The sequence below is a fragment of the Peromyscus californicus genome, unplaced genomic scaffold, assembly GCF_007827085.1.
Source record: "Peromyscus californicus insignis strain IS unplaced genomic scaffold, ASM782708v3 Scaffold_20__1_contigs__length_68692818, whole genome shotgun sequence".
In the NCBI taxonomy this organism is placed as follows: domain Eukaryota; kingdom Metazoa; phylum Chordata; class Mammalia; order Rodentia; family Cricetidae; genus Peromyscus; species Peromyscus californicus.
This window is the reverse complement of record NW_026294503.1, coordinates 58,980,173-59,000,056: the sequence shown is the minus strand read 5'-3', so window position 1 is coordinate 59,000,056 and position 19,884 is coordinate 58,980,173. Positions and strand designations below refer to the sequence as shown.

General features: G+C 41.0%; 1 protein-coding gene across 8 annotated transcripts in view; it reads left to right on the top strand.

Moving 5' to 3' along the window:
* Adamts20 (ADAM metallopeptidase with thrombospondin type 1 motif 20) overlaps positions 1-19,884 on the top strand; it is a 136,280-nt gene that overhangs the window by 88,653 nt on the left and 27,743 nt on the right. For all 8 annotated transcript variants that reach the window (XR_008220652.1, XR_008220653.1, XM_052748744.1 and 5 more), the window contains one exon: positions 17,500-17,667. Coding sequence is in view for 6 of the 8 variants with exons in the window: in XM_052748744.1 (XP_052604704.1) it covers positions 17,500-17,667 (168 nt within the window). In the remaining 2 variants the exon portion in view is untranslated. The remainder of the gene's footprint in view (positions 1-17,499; positions 17,668-19,884) is intronic.

Sequence of the window (19,884 nt, the reverse complement as noted above, 5' to 3'; positions counted from 1 at the left end):
CGCACACACCTCACTGCACGGTTTGTCCGAGCGCACACACCTCACTGCACGGTTTGTCCGAGCGCACACACACCTCACTGCACGGTTGTCCGAGCGCACACACCTCACTGCAGTTTGTCTGAGCGCACACACCTCACTGCAGTTTGTCCAAGCGCACACACCTCACTGCACGGTTTGTCCGAGCACACACACCTCACTGCACGGTTTGTCTGAGCGCACACACCTCACTGCATGGTTTGTCTGAGCGCACACACCTCACTGCACGGTTTGTCTGAGCGCACACACCTCACTGCACGGTTTGTCCGAGCGCACACACCTCACTGCAGTTTGTCCAAGCGCACACACCTCACTGCACGGTTTGTCTGAGCGCACACACCTCACTGCACGGTTTGTCCGAGCGCACACACACCTCACTGCATGGTTGTCCGAGCGCACACACCTCACTGCAGTTTGTCTGAGCGCACACACCTCACTGCAGTTTGTCCGAGCGCACACACCTCACTGCACGGTTTGTCCGAGCGCACACACACCTCACTGCACGGTTTGTTTGAGCGCACACACCTCACTGCACGGTTTGTCTGAGCGCACACACCTCACTGCACGGTTTGTCTGAGCACACACACCTCACTGCACGGTTTGTCCGAGCGCACACACACCTCACTGCAGTTTGTCTGAGCACACACACCTCACTGCACGGTTGTCCGAGCGCACACACCTCACTGCAGTTTGTCTGAGCGCACACACCTCACTGCAGTTTGTCCGAGCGCACACACCTCACTGCACGGTTTGTCCGAGCACACACACCTCACTGCACGGTTTGTTTGAGCGCACACACCTCACTGCACGGTTTGTCTGAGCACACACACCTCACTGCACGGTTTGTCTGAGCACACACACCTCACTGCACGGTTTGTCCGAGCGCACACACACCTCACTGCAGCTTGTCTGAGCACACACACCTCACTGCACGGTTTGTCTGAGCACACACATCTCACTGCAGTTTGTTCGAGCGCACACACCTCATTCCACAGTTTGTCGTGTTAATGGTTTTGTGTAACAAGGCTCGTGAAAGCTGAGGAGTGGCTGCCGCCTCTGCAGCTCTGACTCTGGGTGAGGCTAGGAGCAGCTCAGGGCGGCCTGGCCCCTCTGAAGCCAGCATCTACACAGGAGCAAGGTAAGGTGTGGGGAAACATCTCAGAAAACCGCCATTTATTTCAACTTTTTAAAGACCAGTAAAGGTACCTACAGTCATTATTTTCTTAAATTTGGAAAAAGAACGTACGAACAGAATAAGTAGCTTGGAAATGAAATTTTTAAATTTTTGTTATTTACTTATTGTGTGTGTGTGTTTATGTTTATGTGCACACATGGGACATTGTATACTTGTGAATGCCAGAGGACAACTTGCTAGAGTCAGTTCTCATTTATACCGTGTGGATGCCAGGGATTAAATTCAGGTCATCGGGCTTGGAGGGAAGTACTTTTATCCACTGAGCCATCTCGCCACCCCTGGAGAGCAATTTTCAAGATTAAGTTTAAAATGTATTAAATTGTATTTAACTAGTTATACATTTAAAATGCATTCCAAGTTTGCTTATCATATTTATTAGCACATCTTTCTACAATACATTTATTTGTTCTCAAAAGCAATAGATGTAATGTACTACATAGCAGGCACTCGGGTGGTCACTATCACTCAACCAGATGCAGTTCTATGTGCAAAGAGTTGGCAATTTAATAGTAAGAGAAGTGCAAAATAAGTGCATTCGCATGCATGGGGTATTACAGCTGCAATAGCAGCCCAATGATGTATAATATCGAAGACGCGTAAATATTTGGAGCTTGATATGTTAGAATAAACCAAGGATTACTGATGAGGATTACACTTGGAAGCAGAGGAATTCTGCTAGTAAATCCTTCTAGAAAACCTAAACCAATAAAATGTATTTCTTCATAACTTGGGTTATGTCGAGGAGGGTCTTGTTCTACTGTCAAACAGTGGGTGTTTCCGTTCAATGCCACAGCTGCCTCATCTGTACATGTGGATTTCATGCCACACACACACACACACACACACACACACAGAGAGAGAGAGAGAGAGAGAGAGAGAGAGAGAGAGAGAGAGAGAGAGAGAGAGAGATGTAGGTGGGCTTGCAGACATTAATATTTTTTACATTTATTGCTTGAAAGTTTCTAGGCAATTGATTAGTAATGGTTTGATCATATTTATTGCTCTTAACATACTTTCATTGTGTGTTCTCATATTTTTGTATATTGTCTCTAGAAATTAAAATATGATCATTTGATTAGAAAAGAAACACAAACATGAATTTTAAGGGATCATGTGAATAATACTAAATATAACTTATTTTATGAAGTTAAGGAAATTTTCTATCATTGCATTTTTTTGTTAACTACTTAATTGTTAAGAAGTGTTAGAAAATTTTGATGAGTTTTAAAAATGTAGCTCAACCCACTAATGTGGGTCAGAGCATGTGATGTGATTTTAATCATTTCTAATGTTGAAAGATATACATGCAGAAATCCCTTAAAGGAGCAAAGCTCATCTATGAGTACTCTTGTAATATACTAGAATCTGGTCTAAAATCAAGTGTAGCAATCATTTTACAAATTTGTTTTAAATGACGCCATTGAGTTCTTTAAAGTTTTAGGAGTTAAATCTTGGAACTGCAACAAATTCCTACCTTTGAAACTGCAAGGTCTTTAACTTTGAAAGATATGGAAACCATCTAAACAGATTATAAAATTTGACTTCAAAGTTTTAAGGACATATGCTTGGCAAAATAACAAATATTTTCAAAATGTTTTGAGGAGGTTTCCAAAGCAACTGCTTTCTGCCAACCAACCGCTGCTCAGTCTCTTCCTTATCTCAAATGACAGATATTAGGTAGCTCATTGGCATTCCTTAAAACATTAGCAAACATAGAACAAGCTTGCTTCTGTAATTCAAGTTAGTAGTTCATCTTTGTAAGCCCATTTCTCTCCATGAGTGTGGACAAAACTACCCAAACCCTTCTTGAGCTAAAAACTCAAGCAAAAGCAAGTGCTCATGAGAGGGCTTCAGGCATCTTCTCAGCACAGAGAAAGAACCAGGAGTTTACATGTGTGTTAACCCAGAGGTCATCAGTATATATCAGCCTGAGAGCCTCAGTGGATACACTGGGCATGGGGCACAGTAATGGCCTCTTCTGCTGGGAAGCCACGCGTATGATAGGTGCCATGTGTCAGACGTGTACATGGCCCAAACTTCCATTTTTTTGGGGGGGGAGGGTTAAAAAAATGAATAGAACTTCTTATAATAGTATTTTGGGGTGGGAAAGCTGGGGAAATGGTTTAGTGAGTAGAACATGGGACTTGAGTTTGGTTCCTCAGAACCCCTGCAAATAAAGCTAGACACAGCAGTGAGAGCCCGCAATCCCAGCACTCTGATGAGATGGGTGGAGGAGACAGAAAAATCCCTGGAAACTTGCAAGCCCGCTAGCCAGACATACCCTGTGAACAAGAGACACATGGTGGGAGATGAGGACATCATCCATCAGAGGCTGTCTTCCGTCCTCTACCCATGAACCATGACATGTGTGGGACCACAGTCACATAAAGACACATACACATTGTGTGTACAAAAAGAGTATTCAGTACTCACAAACGCTTTGAATTTCTGAGTTATGCTTTTCAAAGGCTGTGACTTAGACATTCAAACACTGTGTGACCAAAATGCTTAGTAACATCTCTAAATCCTCATCACCTAGAGTCAAGGTAGAAACTATTATTATCATTATTGTAGGTGTTTTTGAGACAGGCTGGCTCCAAACTCTCTGAGTAGCCAAGGGTAGTTTCAATGTCTTGAGAATTCTGCCTCTACTTCTCAAGTTCTGGGCTTACAGGCAGTTGCCTCCATGGCTGGTCAAAACAAGAAGTGGTATGGCAGGAGTCATTGTGCATGCCTGTAGATTCCAGCACTCAGGAGGCTGACAAGGGAGTTGAAGGCCTATATATAGCAAGATACCATCTCCACAAAGCAGCCACAACCATTTGAGGGGCAAGAGAAGATAACTCAGCACTTGGTTGCTCTTTCAGAGGACCCGTGTTCAATTCCAACCATCCACAGGGTGGCTCATCACCGGTTGTAAATCCAGTTCCAGAGGATTCAGTGCCCTCTTCTGGCCTCCATGGGTACTGCATGGATGGGGTGCACACACATAAATGCAGGCAAACACACAAACATAAACTAAGAACAAATAAAATCTCCAATGTAAACAGTGGAAATGTAGCATTTGTTTGTCAGGGCTCTGCAGGTACAAGGCGTCCTGTTTCTCACTGGTGCCCACTCTGTTTATACTCCTGGCACCTTTCTGTATTAATCACTTGGACTGCAGGGGTTGCAAAAGATTAAAAGGAAGGAGGAAATGAGCATATATAGTGAGGCTGGTTGTGATGACTCACACCTGTAATGCTAGCACAGGAGAGGCTAAACAGGGACCATCATGAGTTCGTTGCCAGTCTGGGCTACCTAGCAAGACCCTGAATAAAAAATCAACACTATCAGAAGTCATACATTTTTAACTAATTTTTTTTTGTTTAAATTAGGCTTTTACTTACTAAAATATCGTTTGCAAACATCTATTCCTCTTTAGCTACCTCATTCTACTTTGAAAATAATTCGGTGTAAAGCTGATGCACTTTGTCCGGTGTTTGACTAAATGGTTCTCCTCAGGAGAACAAAGATGGGTGTCTCAAATCCCCTGGGGTTCTTGCCTCCTATTCTGACTATTGAGCTCTGCTCTGTGAACCCAGAAATGCTGTGTTCCAGTCATGCGGGCTCATAAATCAATGGGAGAGTCTTCATTGCCCTCAGGATTTGGAAAAGAAAGGACTGAAAAAAAGATGGGAGCTGTTGATTTGATGTACTTTTACACTAGTGTGCCGAGCACTGTAAAAGATTCCTTCACATATAATGTTGCTACGGCAAGCATTAGCTGTTATTGTCATCATTTTATTACAAGAAAAGAGAGAACCAGTCACGCTGAATCACTGATAGTTACCTCATACGTTACTGGACCGAGACACCTGACCGAACTATTTAGGAAAGGGTGTGGTTTGGCTCCTACTTCTAGAAGGGTACGCCGATCCATTGTGGCAGAAAGGCAGAGTGGTAGAGCAAGAGCAGGTTGGTCACTTGCATTGGCAACCAGGGAGCACAGTGTGGACAGGAAGTGAGGCTGGGCTACAAAACCTCCACGCCCACCCCAGTTACCTTCTCTATCCAGAAAGCCTCTGTCTCCCAAAGTTTCCATGACTTCCCCAAACAGTGCCACCAGCGGGGGACCAAGTACTCAAACACATGAGTTTCTAGGGAAACCTTGCACATTCAGGCCACAATAAGCATCTAGCCCTGGGTTGCCCAGTTACTGACCACTATTTCAAAATGTGTCTTTTTTTCCCCCTACCTCACACATTTTTATTATCCAACCCATCACTCCCTGCTATTAAAACTCGTAAAAAAAAAAAAAAACATCTTACATTTTAACAAAAATAATTCATTTTATGTGCTTGAGGTAATTATTTAAAATGGACTTAAATTCACCAACTTATAAATTTAATTCCTAAAAGCCCTTCTACTGCCACATCTGGTGCACGTGATAAGCAGACATTAATTTGTGCACTGTGTGGCTTTCCTTTAATTCCACCTCTGACTTTCCCCTGCCCAGGACACTTAGATAGCTCATTTATGTCTCATCTGCAAGCTCTCAATGCATATTCCTTTTGGGACCTTTATAACCCTGTTTAAAAGCAAACTTCCTGGCCTTATTTCTGTCAATTCCCAAAGCAGCTCACAAAGCATCTGTGGAAATGGGGAGGGTCCATCCTGTTATTTTACTGGTCCTTGGGTTTAAGAATGTTGTCAGTGTTATCATAGTAATGCCTTAAAAGCTGGTATTTAAACATAAAAGTACACTGTGGGGTTTTATGGTCTGCCCATACTGGATAATTTCAGTTTTTCCACACAGGAATGCAGGTGCTCATGGTTCTTTCCACACAGGAAGATGGGCTCCCAGGCAGGGTACATATGGGATATTTATTATAGAGAGCATCATACATTCTTGCAAAAGCAATGTCCTAGCTTGTTGTGGTCTGCAAAAGCATCAGGAAAAAAGCAGGTTCACAATAACACCAATGAAACAGTTATTAAAAATTGGGGGCAAGGGGGCTGGAGAGATGGCTCAGTGGTTACGAGCACTGATGGCTCTTCCAGAGGACCCAGGTTCAATTCCCAGCACCCACATGGCAGCTCACAACTGTGCCAGGCTTTTTCTTTTAGGCTACCAACCAGCTCCCAAATCATGACACAGAGACTTACTGTTAGTTTCGAATGCTTGGCCTAGCTTAGGTACGTTTCTGGCTAGTTCTTTTAACTTTAATTAACCTTTTTCTCTCTTTTTTTTTTTTTTTTTTTTGGTTTTTTGAGACAGGGTTTCCCTGTGTAGCTTTGCGCCTTTCCTGGAACTCACTTGGTAGTCCAGGCTGGCCTCGAACTCACAGAGATCCGCCTGGCTCTGCCTCCCGAGTGCTGGGATTAAAGGCGTGCGCCACCACCGCCCGGCCACCTTTTTCTCTTTACCTTTTGCCTCGGGGCTTATTACCTTTCTTATTTCTGTATATATATATATATATTTTTTTTTTTGGTTTTTCGAGACAGGGTTTCTCTGTGTAGCTTTGCGCCTTTCCTGGAGCTCACTCTGTAGCCCAGGCTGGCCTCGAACTCACGGAGATCCGCCTGCCTCTGCCTCCCGAGTGCTGAGATTAAAGGTGTGCGCCACCACCACCCGGCTTATTTCTGTGTATTTTATTCACTGCTTCTTGTGTCTGTTTGGCTGGCATCTCCTGGATTCTGGCTCCAGGCATCTCCCTCATTCTTTCTTCTCTTCTCCTCTCCTTCTCCCTTCTCTCTCTTCTCCCATTTACTCTTTCTGACCATCAGCCCCGCCTATCCTTTCTCCTGCCTAGCTTTTGGCCATGCAGTTCTTTATTAGACCAATTAGGTGTCTTAGGCAGGCCAGGTGAAACAAATGCAACACGTCCTTGCATAATTCAGCACACATCCTTACATTGTTAAACAAACATTGCATAAATAAATGTAACATACCTTTACACAGTTGAAGTAATATCTGCAGCATAAACAAATGTAACACATCTTTGCTTGGTTAAAATAATATTCTACAACACACAACTGTCTGTAATTCCAGTTCTAGGGGACCTGACACCCATGCTAAAACACCAATAAGATAAAAATAAATAAATTTTAAAAATTGAGCAGTATTTTTACTATTCGCATGTTAACCACAGTTTTTGTTGTCTCAAAATAAGTAAAGATTTCTGTCCCTGGATGAGTGTAAACTCCAGATAGGAAATCTAGACCAGTTTTGCTTGCAAACAGACAGTATGGAAAAGTCTGAAATGCTCCTTATCCCTCAAGTTAAAAATAAATTACAAGCTTTAGAGTAATGGCAGGTTTCCCTGAGTACTTCTTGCTGCAAATGATGCTTTCAGCCAAGTGAGATGGCTCAACCTTTAATCCCAGGAGCACTCAGGAGGCAGAAGCAGGTAGACAATGTGAGTCTGAGACCATCCCGATCTACACAGCAAGTTCCTGACCAGCCAGGGCTACAGAGTAAGACTCTGTCTTAAATAATGATAGTGATGCTGCTGATGCCTGGATTTTGAATTAGAATTAAATGTAGTACTGCTACCAGCAAAATAAAGCTGAGTTTAATAGGATCTTTACTGGTGGACTTAAACAACAACAACAACAACAACAACAACAACAACAACTTGACGTAAACCAGGGTCAGCGGGGAGGAGAAAAACTCAGCTGGGGATTGGTCTGTGAGGGCATTCTCCTCCACTGACTGAGCCCACGGTGGGTGGTGCCTGGCCCTGCAGCTGATCCTTATATAAGAAGGCAAGCCAAGCAGCCATCCCCACCATGGTCTCTGCGTTCAGTTTCTTCCTCCACTCCTGATCTGACTTCTCTCAAAGATGGTCGGATTTCCTCCTCCGGGTTTGGATCTGTGTTTATCACAGCAACGGAGAAGTGAACCAGGACAGCATCTTTGCAAGTCTGAAATCACTTCCTGAGCTCCCACTGAAGAGACCAAATTCAGTCCCTGAGACCTTTAGTTATCAGTCACGAGAGATTTTTTTTCTTTTTTTTTTTTTTTGGTTTTTCGAGACAGGGTTTCTCTGTGTAGCTTTGCGCCTTTCCTGGAACTCGCTTTGGAGACCAGGCTGGCCTCGAACTCACAGAGATCCGCCTGGCTCTGCCTCCCGAGTGCTGGGATTAAAGGCGTGCGCCACCACCGCCCGGCGAGAGATTTTTTTTTACTCTGATTTTTCTGATACATATGTGCATGCAGTGAGTATTTCTACATAAGATACTTGTATGAATTAACGTGACTTTGCTTCGAGTTTGGTTTTTGAAACTGACTAGAGTAGCAGCAACCTTTGCAGTTACTAAGACAATATTACCAAGTAGATGACAGGAAGTTCTCATTTAGTATTCCAAGTGAGGCAGACATTTGAATTATATATGTGATCACTCATATTGCATTGCCCAAATTAGAACCGTAAATATACTATGTGTATGTGAAGAGGTATGTACACACAGTCAAAAATAAAATTTAGAGCATGAAATTTGAAAGCTATGATTAGTACAGAGATCTCAACAGAAGGGAATGTGCTGAGTGTATCTGTTAGGTGGGATTTATTTATTTTTTTGTTCTTCAGTTTGGGAGCCAAACATTTTGCAAATTCATCTGACTTTAAAAACCTCAACTGTCGAAAGCTGTGAGATATAAGTCTGATTAGGTACAAGGCAAGGGAATGATATATTTCAGCAGTAAATAATTTTCAAAACCAAATGCTGTCTCATTCAAGCTGCATCATTGAAGGCTATCTGCCGCCGGTGAAAACAGGAACATCTCCAACTCCATTAAACTTTCAAACTGTCGGGCTCTCCTCGCAGGAAATGCTGTGCACGCGGCATCACTGTGAATTAGGGGACAGGACAGTAGTAGGCATGCTTCCCACAAAACGTTCTTCGTGTGCTTATTCCTGTCTTAATCATTTTATTCTTTGACTTCTAACACGGAAACTCGACAGCAGAAGTTCTTATCCATTGTAGCGGATGCTCTTCAGGGTAAAAGCAGCAACCGGGGGTGGGGTGGGGGTGGGGGTGGTGTTCCGAGACACAAACTGTAGCAGACTTTCTCTGAGATACATAGTTATCTCTGGATTCAGTATCTCTGTATTCCTGGAGACTTCAAAAACTATACTGCTCCTGGGACTTGGGTACAGTGTTTATTTTATTTAGAGACTATTATATTAGGATTCTTTAAGGGAGAGAGAGAAGGAAAAGGCTTCCTGTTGTACTCTTCGGAATATTCTGTTCCAGGATGTTTTGACCCGACATTCTATCATTCCTCTGCTGAGATCTTACTTCATGTTTTGGTCTTTCATTTCATAACAGTATTCTGAAGGGAGTAAACACAACCACTAAAGTGTTATCTTAAAATTCTCCAGCAAAACGGCTCTGGCTAAGATTTTCCAGTTATCAAAATTTAGATCTACGTCACCATTGGCACATACCAAGCTTTGGTTTTGAATGATGATTCAAACGGTGCTGATACGTGTGCGAAATAATGATTTCGTAAATATTGAAAACTTAATGGAAAATTTGCAATTGTCACTTAACAGTCTGGTCCACCCGAGTGTCTGGAATTTAATCCAAGTCACTCTGCCTGTTGTGCTTTGGTGCACTGTGTACAGTCATGTTTCTCTTAGTGAGCATGATCTCTAGTGTGTGGTAAGGGGGGATTCCGGGACTTAAGGGTAAGACACACTTTCTGTGGCCTTAGCTCTCGGAAACAGAAGGGCTGTGTGAATCCTCCTACCACTGGGTGAGGAGCTCTTCATTAGCATTACGGACAATTTAGCTAATACCTTATATAGAGTAAGTAAGCCACGTGTCCTTGAGCGTTTACATCTTCAACAGATGGACCTTCCTCTTATAAAAACGGGAGTTGATGTGGTCTTGAGATATGAAATGTCATTTCATCTTATCATTTGATGCCCTCTAAAAATTATCTTCAAAGGAGAGACTCGGGACCGGGGATGGAGCTCAGTTGGTAGAGTGCTTGCCTGGCACACACAAAGCCCTGGGATCCATTCTCAGTACTACAAAAGCCAAGAGTGGTGGCACACTCCTGTAATCCTAGCACTTGGGAGTTGGTGTGTGTGTGTGTAGGGTGGGTGGGGGTCAAAAGTTCAAGGTCATCCTTTGCTACATAGAAAGTTCAAGGCCAGCCTGGCTGGATATAGGAGAATTTCTTAAGAATTAGGAAATAAGTAAAGTGTAAAGTTGTAGGCCAAGCTAAACTGAACAGTAGTACATTGCTTAATTTTGTTCAAGGTTGTTTGGGGATGGGAGCCTGGGGTCCGTACCTGCGAAGCAAGGACTCTTCCAACTACTATCTCCCCAGTACCTCAAAGTTATTTAATACATTAGGAAACTAAAATAGCCAAATGTCTGAGGAAAAAAAAAAAACTATTCAGGTTATGTCAATTTGGGTTTTACTTTCAAGTAGCTAAAAAAACTAAATGACCCAATATTTAGCCATTTACAAAGTGGTTTTGAAAAAGCATCTTCTTACATAAAAGTTTTGCAATTAAATCACAAAATCATGAGATTTTCTTACTCTTGGCATGTTTTTCCTTATCTTTCAGTGAGGAGGACAGTAGAAGAAGCAATGGTCCAGTTGTTAAAAGGTGGTTCTCATTCTTATTGACAGACCTAGAGTAAATAAATGGCCTTGTTGGAAGCCAATTTTCAGGATGGGTTATTGTCAAATTTACTTACCAAAAGTCATTTTAGAGAACTGGTGATGATATAGTAGATACGTAGAATTCATCCAGAAAGTTTTTAATTAAGAAAAAGAGTTTACATGAAGGATTTTTTTAAATTTAAAATCCTTAATATTGTATGTCAGTAGCCACTAAAAAGATTTATTTACTGTTGATGTCCAAGCCCATCTCTCATGTTGCTTCTAATATCACTTTTCTAATATCATGTGTTGACTATTCATTTCAGTTTTCATTTCTTTTTATTTTTCAGTAACAAATATTTAATCATTTCAGTTCTTGTACATACTGATAGGCTTCACTGTGACGTATTCTTAATGCCTATCCCCTGCTCTGACCTTTTCCCTTCCCCACCAACCTCACCTACCCGCCTCCTTCAGATCCCCTTTTCTTCTCTATCAGTCCATCCTCTATTTTCAGGAAACCTTGTCGGAGTTTTGATACTGTTTCCAGAGGGAGGGAGCATGGGATACTTGTCTTTCTGTGTCTGTCTAATTTCACCCATGAGATCAACTCCAGTTCCATCCATATTTCTGAAAACATCAGGTCTTGTTCCTCGTAACAGTTGAATGCAGAGGCGCTCTGTACGGTAGTAGGTTTTCTTTGTCCACTCAGTGGATAAGTGGTAGCCGCCTAGCTCATTCTATGACTTGGCTATGCAGGTCTCTCTTTTGTGTGTTGACATCATTTCCTTCAGGTGTACAGCCAGGGGTAGTGGAACAGCTGAACTCTAAAGCAGACGTGGTTTTAGTTTTCTGAGGGACTTCATACTGTTTTTCATAATGATTATGTTAACTTACATTCCAACAGTTGACCATTACTTTTAATATCTATTCTTAGAGAAGTGTAAATACAATTTACATGACAAACATAAAAAATACCCCAATTAAAGAATAAACTACATATACATTTGCATGGGAATATATGTATAGTCATAGAGAATATTATACTAAAGCAAATGAAATACGCATCTGCAATTTTTATAGTTTTAAATTTGATTTCTCTTCTACAGACCAGACTTCAGATATTTTTTCTAGGTAACTAGTTACAGAATCTTCAAGGGATTAAATGAAAATGAGGGTTAGTATGTTGTTGCCTGTTTCTTTCCTGGGGAGTCATGAATAATCGTCTCATCACCCCAGATACAGCAGTAGCTGCAGACCAAAGAAGATTCCCCCAAAGCCTAGCTTGATCAGCCAATGAGGATTTTCTGGTCACTTACAGGAACATAAGTGACTCAAAGGGCGGGCGGCTAAGTCACTGAAAGAGTGGTGACTCACTAAAGCCGAATCCTGAAGCTCCTTGCACAAGCTTTAGGCGGCTCTGCCAGTCTCCTGTCCCTAGGAATTGTTCATTGTTTATGTAACCTCGGAGACAGGCTTCCTGAGTCTTGTAACTTTTTGATCTTCCTCGTGAGACTTCTCTTTTGTGAGCTTCCTGGTGTAGCTTGAGTTTTCCTGCCTGGTCCACAGTCAGGACAAATCTCTGTCACCTGTCAGTCCCACAGCCTCTCAGACCCGACCAAGTAAACACAGAGACTTATATTGGTTTCAAACTGTATGGCCGTGGCAGGCTTCTTGCTAATTGTTCTTACAGCTTAAATTAATCCATTTCCATAAATCTATACCTTGCCACATGGCTCATGGCTTACCGGCATCTTCACATGCTGTTTCTCATCGTGGCGGCTGGCAGTGTCTCTCTGACTCAGCCTTCCACTTCCCAGCTTTATTCTCCTCCTTGTTCCGCCTACACTTCCTGCCTAGCCAATGGCCAATCAGTGTTTTATTTATTGACTAATTAGCAACACATTTGCCATACAGAACATCCCACAGCATCCTGGTCTCAGTGTCTCAGTCTTCTCTCAAGGAGGAGTTTCATTTCAGAGGAACTAACCACACAACATATGTTAAGCAAACAAACAAACAAACAAAACCCCACAAACTAGTGAATTTGGAATGTTCCATCTTAAACCAGTTAGGTGTCCCCAGTGGACGTCGTGCCATGTTGGAGAAGCACCTGGGGGTGAATGAACACACCCTCCTCTGGTCTGTGGTGTACTGCAATTACCTCTTCCTCATAAAAGGGAAAAACCGACAATTTGTGACACATGAAATTGGGGACAAGTGGTTCTGAAGGCTTCCCGTTTTCCATGCTTCTCTTTAGTGTGTCTGTTCTCATTTTGTTTATTATCCATAAGAGAAAAAGATGCAAATCTCTCTTATTATAAAACAAGACACTTGGAAGGAAGTGAAGCAGTTGTTAGAAAGGAAATGTAGCTAAAGCTCAGTATTGAACAGGCATGAAAGTGCCATGACATTAGTGAGAAAGGAAATGGCCTGTGTGGGCATCCTGAGGCAGAGTACTTTCCAGGGAATGACATTACACACTGCCTCATTCGCTGACCTCCGTCTTTGCCTTTTACTCCACTCCATTTGCATCATGGGAAACATCTTTAAGCCTGCCCCACACAAAATCCGTGTGCTGTTCTGCAGTCATCTTCTGGTTCTTTATCGATTCATATGGTTTTACAATTTTCATAGTGTTATAAATGTTCTTAGATTTTTTTGTTTAATCATTTCTTCACATAAAGAAAAAAAAGCCTCCCTTTTGCCTTCATAGATGTTATATTACTAATGTCACATAAAAATGGAGGTCTGTACAGGGCAGGTTATGCATCACTGAGGTAGAAAGCAGTAGATGTGTTCCAGGGCTGTTAACGGTAGGACTAGCTAGCATGCATGCTAATTCTCCCAGTGTCAGTGTGCTTCCCACAACTGTCAGAAAGGACCAAGCTCTGGATTAGACAAGTTTTCCAACATCTGGAGAAGCAAAAGCACCCATGTGTTAGATCAAGACAACCTCTGTCTCCTCATTTGATTCTGTTTATGTTTTTAGAACTAGTCAAAATGTCTCCACCGTCAGGTCATTGATTTTTCTATCCTCTGCACTGAAACAACAATTTTATTCTATAATTCCATGCAACATTTCTATAAAAGGAAGAACATTCCTGTCCTGGAGTTAATTCTTATCAGTGTAGACTGAATTCTCTTGGAATAGGAAGTTTCAGGTCACCTGAAAGTCTGCAGAGCCTTCGATTTATCACTTGCAAGTTGTACATTTACTTCAAACACTCTGTTTTGTTTTTAATAGAAATTTTTGTTCATTTCATTTGTAAACAGCATTGGTTGAGAATACCTGAAGGCGTATTCGCTATCGCTGCCTAGGAAGCAGCTTGTGTTTTTGTGGCTATGAACCATCTTCAGCCTTGAGAGAAGAGGAAGGGGACTGAGATGGGAAAGGAGATGGCAGTCAAGGCGGGTGGGAGTGTGATCAAAGTATGTTGTAGACATGGATGGCACATTATCGTGGGGACCATTGTCCTGAATGAGTAATACGCAAACTTTGGGAGAGTGTAGGAGATCCAGGTGACTTTAAAGAAAATATCTTTGACAAGAATGCAAGAAAGGAGCTGTATGGCATTAATAAAATTCCAAGAGAATATTGATATCAATGGTTTAAAAGTTGAGAGAAAAGAACAGATATTTCTGTGGCACCAGAGGAAGCAATTGCTGTTTTGTGGGCAGACTACTTGGTGCAGTTTTCATAGTTCAGAATGCAGCGTGCTTTGGGCGAAGAAGGGGGGTAACGGTTCACTGTTGTTTATGGTGCCGCTGCCTCTTTCCAATGAAAACATAATTTTTTTTGCATAGCATCTTCTCTTTTACTTTAGAAAAATTCCCACATGGCATTCATCAGATGTGATAAAATATTGCAGTTACTCTTCCTTAGAACTTGGGGGAAACAGATCTATACTTGTTCAGAACTCAAGAGAAAGAGTTTTATTTCAAGTCCATCCAATGCATAAATTACTTTCAAATCTTTGGTGTTATAGTTTTTGTAGTTTAGGAGTCTCTCCCCCCCCCCCCCCCGTGTGTGTGTGTGTGTGTGTGTGTGTGTGTGTGTGTGTGTGTGTGTAGACAAATTTAGGGCCTTAAGAGAAGTAAAAGAACTTAGGATGGTTAATCTAAGAAAGAAAATAATGAGCATTGTTTAACATTAAAGAGTGAGAAATATTACTGTGCCTCAAAATTTTCATGATAATGAAGATGGAGAGATGGCCCAGGAGTTAAGCGCTCTGACTGCTCTTTCAATTCCTATGGCAGCTTACAACCATCCGTAACTCTAGTCTCAGGGCAGCCAGCGTCCATTTCTGGCCTCTGCAGGCACTACACACATGTGGTGCACAGACATACATGGAGGCAAAACACCCTTACACATGAAATGAAATGAAAAAAGTATGATGACAAGTTGTATAATACAAGGTTTGAAAAGAATCTTAATTAAAACTGGGTGTATCATAAAGTAAGAAGATAATGAATTAAAGACGAAAGAGTGGCATTGCCATTTCTTGAGCAAATGAGAAATACACTTGAAATTATGTTTACTAATTTTACTTTTATAAAAGTAAAAAATTCTTATGAAATATATTTATATAATTGGTTTACATTTAGAATGCGTTTAGTAATGGTTTGGATTAAACTAATCATAGTCCAGATAACTCCAGTAAATTAAAATAAGGCAGAAGATAAAGTGTTGAAAATGAATGGAAAACTGTTCTGTTTGCTGAAGAGGGACTTTCTGGTTCATGCCGTGGGAGTCTGCATTCCATGCAGAGATACTGCTGAATTCTAAAGTCTCAAGTTCAGTCTCTTTCCCCCTGTTGCAACTGTTTTGTAAATGAGTTAGTCATTCTTAGAAATACCTGCAATATTCTGCAAGTTTACTTGTCATTTCTTGGAGTCTTGTTAAAAGAACTTTAGGCATTGCCAATAGTAGCCATACATGGACAACGTCTCGTTGAGGCATAACAAACAAATATGTAAGACCTTCCATGTTGTCTGTGAACAAACATGATTCTCTTAAGGACTTAAGAAATGGTTTCCTTTCACAAATTACTTAATTCTGTGATATTTTTACTGTATGATTTTAGTGATGTTTAATATCTTATAGTGTTTTGTTTTTATGACTTTTATCGTGTTTAATATTACTGAGGACCAAACATGCATAGCTCATTTCATGCAGAGTAAGCATCATTAGTTTATAACTATTTTGGCAAAGAAAGAGATAATATATGATGAACCTGCATGTGAATATTTACAATAAATGTTACATTTGAAAAGGAACTAATAGAGAATCATGAAGGTTGTCTTTCAAATATCGCAATTCAAGATTATAAAAATAGTACAAGTCTAAGAAGGACATTCTGTATGTGAATTTATATTATGTGAGATAATTATCATGCTTCCCAATAATATGTGCTTGACAGTGCATAATAATTGATGTTTATTAATGTACAATGTTAATATTTAGAAAAATAAATAGTGAAGGAGAGAAAAGGTAAGGTCATGTGCATATCAGTGGCCAAGATGAGTTTAGCATAGAGGTAGGTCTAATTCAGAAGTGCTTTGGGACAACGTGTGGAATTCCCAAGAGACCTTCACAGAGCTGAGTGGGTCCTCAACATGGTGGAAGGAGAAGAGACCACCCAGGGCATGATAACAGTTATCAAGGCACTGAGATAATTGCCTGTACAATGGAATGTGGTATTTCAAAACTATGGAAGGCTAAATTATTCCCAAATTATATTGATATATATTTTAAGATTTATTTTTAATTTTTAATTATGAATACATGTGTGGGTTATATTTGTGTATGTGTGTAAGTGTGCCCACGGAGGCAAGAAGGGGGCATTGTGTCCACGGGAGCCGGAGTTACAGGTGATTGTGAGCCACTGGATATGTGTGCTGGGAACCAAACTTGAGTCTTCTACAAAAGCAGCATGAAGTTTAAGACTTATTTTGGCTGAGTGTGGTGGTGCACATCTTTAATCCCATCATTCAGGAGGCAGAAGCACAGATTTCTGTGCATTCAAGGCCATCATGGTCTACATAGTGAGCACCATGTCATCCAGGGCTACACAGTGACTTGCTATCTCAAAAACAAAAAACTCTACCAACCTCATGCATGGAATTATATTTTCAAAGCTTTTGCTGTCTGTATCGGATGACTGCTAGTATAGAGATGTGCCAAATATAGACATAATGTATTAAAAAAAACCTTCATTCTGAGTTGGGTCACTATACTGAGTGACTATGAGGACTTTTTGTTTTTATGGAGAGAGATCAGATTGTAGTATAAAAATATGATAATGCATATATCAAGATGGCGACTCTATGTACAAACCAGATCCCAGGTTTGGGCATGACATACAGTTAGTTAAAGACAGTCTTAAACTTTAGAAAATCTATCTTTATGTGCCAGAGTCTATGCCTTGCACATTTTAGATAGTCAGTACTTCTATGGAAGGAATGACTGGTTTAAAATGTTAGTATCAATTAGTAGTTCAGAGAAGATTGGTAAATTTCAAATTCTCACTGACTGGAAATGCCAGACCATGTGTAACACGAACGTTGAAGCAATGGTGTTTTGCTTACTTCATTTTATATTTCTTGAAGATAAGTTAATAAAAACACATTAAATGTATTCATATATCTTCTGTAGTGCTCAGCTTCTTGTGGTAAAGGTATAAAGTACCGGGAGGTCCATTGCATTGATCAATTCAGAAGAAAATTAGAAGAAAAATATTGCAGTCATCTGCAGAAACCTCGAACTCACAAAGCTTGTAGATCGGGACGATGCCCTTCATGGAAAGCCAATAAATGGAAGGAGGTATGTGGCATTTTACAACTATCACATGTTGTCTCTATCATCTCTGTCTGTCTATCTATCTATCTATCTATCTATCTATCTATCTATCTATCTATCTCCATTTTCTTCTCTTCCTTGCCATCTATACATCATCTCTAGATATCTGTATCTACATTTTAAAATCTGAATTCAGTATTTGTAATAAACTTGAGAGTTTTGCTTCTTTACAGTGTCTTTTATTATAGATTTTCTGCACTGTACTCAATACTATATAGTGTTGTTGAATTTGCTTAAGTCTATTGGTAAAATAATTTAGTTACTTGAGTTTATTTTGAGGTTATATATTTACAGGAAATTCTGTCAGTGAACATGGGGCCCATGGCCACTGATATCATCTTGGTTATCTAACAACAAAATATATCTAGTGATGTATTAAAATAATGGCCTTGTTTGCATCTCAGAATCTTGGAGTTGAGTTAAGATGGCATCCTGGAGCGGCAGATAGTAAACTGCATGCAGAATTGCAACTAGAGGTGGAACAACTGAGGTGTGAGATCTAGGTAACTTTGGATGGGCTAAGAAAACTCAGAGAAATAGATAAACAAATGAGGTCCAGTGTGAGACGAATTGCTAAATGGTCTTATTAATAAAAAACCTGGAGCCAGATATTGGGGTTAAAACTGAGAGAACAGAGGAATGGGACAAGTCATAGCTAACCTTACCTCACCAACTCTTCAGCTTCCAAAGAGATATACTGTATATGTATACATCCTGTACACCCACACCTATATGCCTTTCTGTCCCTGCCATCTCACTTCCTCTCTCCACTCAGCTACATTACTTCCTCTTTCTGCCCAGCTCTGTCACTTCCTGTCTTTCTGTACAGACCTCTAGACCTTTATGTTTAACTGGTGTTGGAATTTAAGGCATGTGCCACCACGCCTGACTGTTCCCAGTGTGTTCTTGAACTCACAGAGATCTGGATGGATCTCTAGCTTCCTGAATGCTAGGATTAAAGGCGTGTGCTACCTACCATTTCCTGACTTCTATGTTTACTATAGTGGCTGGCTTTTTCCTCTGGTCCTCAGATAAGCTTTATTGGGGTACACAGTTAAAATATCACCACAGTCCAGACTGACAATTCAATTTTGAAAGAAAAGTGGATGATGTATGCCTCAGTATATTCAGGGACAAGAACCTCAAACCTACATAGTCTTGGACAGGTGACTTTTGAGTGGTACTATGTCATCTTGTTGATACTGAGTCAAAAACCTCTAGCTTCACCATAGAACAGGCAGCCTCCGCAAAGGGTTATCATGCTGGGAGCTTGGTGATATTTGACTGATCTCTGAAGTGAAAAGAGTGAAATGAGATTCTTTTATCCACCACCTGGCTGAGAATCTTCTATTGTCTTTCTAAATTGTCTACTAGGTTGGCCCTGATCAAGGGAGATAAGAATTCAGGAAATTTGTCCCCTAGACACAAACACTGTCTGTATGGATGACACTCGGTATGGTAGTGGGGACTTGACACATTGAGGACTCTGCTCAATGTGGGGTTAACAAGCAAAGCTGGGACTCCCTAAATACAAATGAGGAAAGATCCTCTTGTCTCTAGGACATTGTGTGTGTGTGTGCAGGGGTGGTGAGTTCATTTGTTCGTTTTAATGATTCAAGTATTTAATTTGCCTCTAAAGCCACACATCTGGAAAGAAGACACCAATGGTCTCGTATTTCAATGTTGATCGTTGTTTAGCAGCAGTAATTAACATGCTTCACTAAATACTTAAATTGGGAACATTACCAGACACCAAATGAAGTGCATGCCTTTAAAAGTCCTTTCAACAATCTGGCCAGCAGTTTTCCAAATGAGTCTCTGTAGCTGAGGCATCATGCAAGGTGGCAACAAAAATGAACTTGTTTCATAATAACTATATTAAAGCAGTCCTACAATTTATGCAATTGGAACAGAGAAGCCACCAGCGATTATCTTGTGAGTCCCTCTGAAATTATACATGTGTAGACCACATTACCAGCTGTAGTGCGAGGGAAGCCTGAAACTTTTAGCTTCATGAGAGTACTTTTTGTAGAATAAATCAAACAGCAAGAGCCACACAAGTGGCTATTTGTTTCTGTCAGAAACTTGGGGACTGTGTGGGTGAATGGAGCTAACATCTATGACCAGGAGAAACAGTGTCAAAAGAAGGCAGGACTCTGTACAGAGCATCCATGTCTTCCT